This window comes from Limulus polyphemus, unplaced genomic scaffold, assembly GCF_000517525.1.
Source record: "Limulus polyphemus unplaced genomic scaffold, Limulus_polyphemus-2.1.2 Scaffold660, whole genome shotgun sequence".
NCBI lineage: Eukaryota > Metazoa > Arthropoda > Merostomata > Xiphosura > Limulidae > Limulus > Limulus polyphemus.
The window spans coordinates 14,705-17,817 of record NW_013666270.1 but is presented as its reverse complement, the minus strand read 5'-3'; the positions used below and the strand labels follow the sequence as shown (position 1 = coordinate 17,817).

At 31.9% G+C, this 3,113-nt stretch overlaps 1 protein-coding gene across 1 annotated transcript in view; it reads left to right on the top strand.

Annotated features, from left to right (window-relative positions):
• Window positions 1-530: 530 nt before the first annotated feature.
• Window positions 531-3,113, top strand: part of LOC106459776 (malectin-like) — a 12,243-nt gene continuing 9,660 nt past the window's right edge. Inside the window, exon 1 of the mRNA XM_013919434.2 lies at window positions 531-1,001. Coding sequence (XP_013774888.2) covers window positions 621-1,001 — 381 coding nt within the window. The 5' untranslated portion in view covers window positions 531-620. The remainder of the gene's footprint in view (window positions 1,002-3,113) is intronic.

Genomic DNA, 3,113 nt, shown 5'->3' with positions numbered 1-3,113 from the left:
TATAGTATATTTGTTTAGATAATTGTTTCTAGCCATTAAAGTGAATCAGTTGAAGTGTTTTTGTCAGTGGTTTGATCGATCAGCCGTGAATTTGTATAACTGAGTTTATTCTAACGTTAGAGTAGTACGGTTAGTGTAGTATTTCCGTTGTAAACGTGGCCTACAAGTTACAAAGTATACAAGCCTGTAAGAAGAGTTAAAGAGAAAAATATTTCGTTATCCTTAAGTGGTCTGGGCGTTGAATTATTTTCATCAGATGATTTATGAGAGTTCCCAACAAGATATAACGTTAGAACAACAGGTATTCTTGACTTCTGTTGCTTGTAGCTAACTGTGCATACATTTGGAATTGAAATCCTAGATAAGATGTAAATATACTTATAAAGGTGATATACACATGTTTCCGGATTTAAAAAAAAGTATAATTGCTCGGCTTTAAATTTGTTTTTTAATAATTTTTTTCATATGTTTAATTTTGTATATTTATTGGACACATTATCCACGTCAGATGGCAGTATTATACTTCTGTATCCGTAACGTGTAGGTTTATGAAACGAGAAATATTTGTAATTAAATTTGCAGGGAAAAAAGGTTGGACTTGTTTTTGTTAGAGAACTTTCATGATGAAATTTGCGGTTATATATGCAAGCTTATGCTTACAGTTGATGGTAACTGGTATAGTAATTGCAGTCATAGTTTTTTGTGATGCAGCCTTTGGAGTTGGAGATGTAATTTATGCTATTAACGCTGGAGGAGAAGCCCACATTGATACGCATGGCATACACTACCGCAGGGATCCACTTCATGGTAAAATCGGTACGGCTTCAGATTTTGGAAAACAGCTTATTATTGGTAGAGTTGCACGCTCGGACCAAATACTTTATCAGACAGAAAGATACCATCATGCAACATTTGGTTATGAAATACCTGTGAACAAAGATGGGGACTACGTCTTGGTGTTGAAGTTTTCAGAAGTGTATTTCTCTTCACCAGGCATGAAGGTGCTCTAAACTAAAACAATTTTTACACTATTTAATATCAAGTAATGTTGTGAAAAAAGCTGCTTAACTTTATTGAATTAAAGTTTTACATTGCTATTGTTTAAAATTAGATTTACTCATTGATGCAATGAAGCTTCATCATGTGGATGTTTTACTACTATTACCAGTACTAGTAATAGTATGTATTACTGAAATAATTGTTTTAATCAAACTGATGAAACTGATTGAAAAAAATCTTTCTATCTAAAAGTAATTTTGATACATTACAACATAGTTTCCAAGTGTGTAAATTGGTTTTATACATTTATATTAATTTATGTATATATACATACACATGTATATGTATTTATAATTTTAGGACAATGGCAATCCTGTTAATCAATCTAGACCATCCCATCCACTATAATGAACATTAAAATGAAAATAAAACACTCAATACCTGTTCTTACTATTCATATTTTTCAAGCCTTCCTATAAACTCCATATGAAGGCAACTCATTCCAAAGGCCAACCACTATATTAGAAAAATAATGTTTTAGCTGAAGATGACTCCTGTTCTGCTAAAATTTATACTTGTGTCTCCTCGTCTTCCCATTAAATGAGAAAAAAAAAGATGATGCATCAACAATGTCAATTTCTTTAACAATTTTAAACACCAAAATCAGATATCTTCTAACCCTTCATTTTTCAAGATGGAGAACAGTTTAAAGATCTTAACCATCCGCATATGACTATTTACATCACAGCTATCATCCTAGTAGCCCTCCTCTTAACCCTTATTAATAATTCAGCATCCTTCCTATGGTTAGGCACCCATTAATTCAGTTTGACTGAACTCTGCTTTTCTCCACCAAGCTAGTTTTCTATCCAGTGAGCTAACCTATCCTCTACACCTACAGAGATAACTTTCTTAACAAGTTTTTTATGTGCCACCTTGTCAACATAAGCAGTAACCTTTTCAAAGACTGACAAAGATTAGTAAGTCAAGATTTTTCCCTAATGAAACTATGCTGACTATCCAACTAAATTTTTAACTTTGTTAAATAGCTTAGTAAAGCATCTTTTATCAGACTTTCAAAAACTTTCAACAACCGATGTAAGACTAATAAGCCTATAGTTACTGGGACAGTTATCACCTTCTTTGAAAAGAGGAATAATTAGCCAACTTCCAACCTTCTAAAGGCTGCCCATTATAGAAAAAATATAGTTCACATATCCAATCCTTAACCTTGGATAAATATGATTTAGCTAAGGAGTTTTATCATAATTTTGACTTCCCAGTTTTTTCTTAAATAAGCTCAAAATTAATGTGATCATCTTGTTCAATGTTATTTTCATCTATCAACTTTTCAGGATAGGAATATCGTTTAAAATCTTCATTAGTAAAAATTAAAAAGTAGAATTTAATAGACAAGCTATTCCATAATCCTCAGATATTAGCCTCCCTGTACCATCCATCAAAGACCTTACTCCCATCCTAATATTTTGCTTACCCTTAATGTATTTGAAGACATTCTGTTTATTTTTACATTTTTAGCCAACATTTTTTTTGTATAGCTTTCTCAATTTTCCACTTTATCAACTCTCTTGATATTCTATAGTCCCCCAAATCTCCTATCATTGTAGTGAATTTAAACTTCTTATATTTATAATGCTTTTCTTTAATTTTATTATTTATATCCATTGTGAGCCAACCCGTTTGTTTTTACTTACAACCACCCTTTTTTTGCCTTAAGCCTTAAGGAACATGCTTATTTTGAATATTTAATTATTTATTTTAAAGATTTTTCCACATTTGGTCAGTATCTCCTTTTACTTTAATTTTCCAATTCACAGCACATAATTCTTGTCTCATCTCTTCAAACTGGCTTTTTTGAAATTTGGAACCAAAATTTAATTATTTCTTATCTCCACATGAAGCAAAACATCAAATCTAATTCAGCAATAATCACTTGCACCTAGATATTCCCCAGCCTATACTCTATCAACAATTTCTTTATTAGACATTAACAATAAATCTATCCTGAACAGTTTCTAAAAGCCCGTCTCCCTCATGATTTTATTCTAGCACTAGTGAACCCGTGGGCCTGTGGCCCACTTTTACAGAGCTGC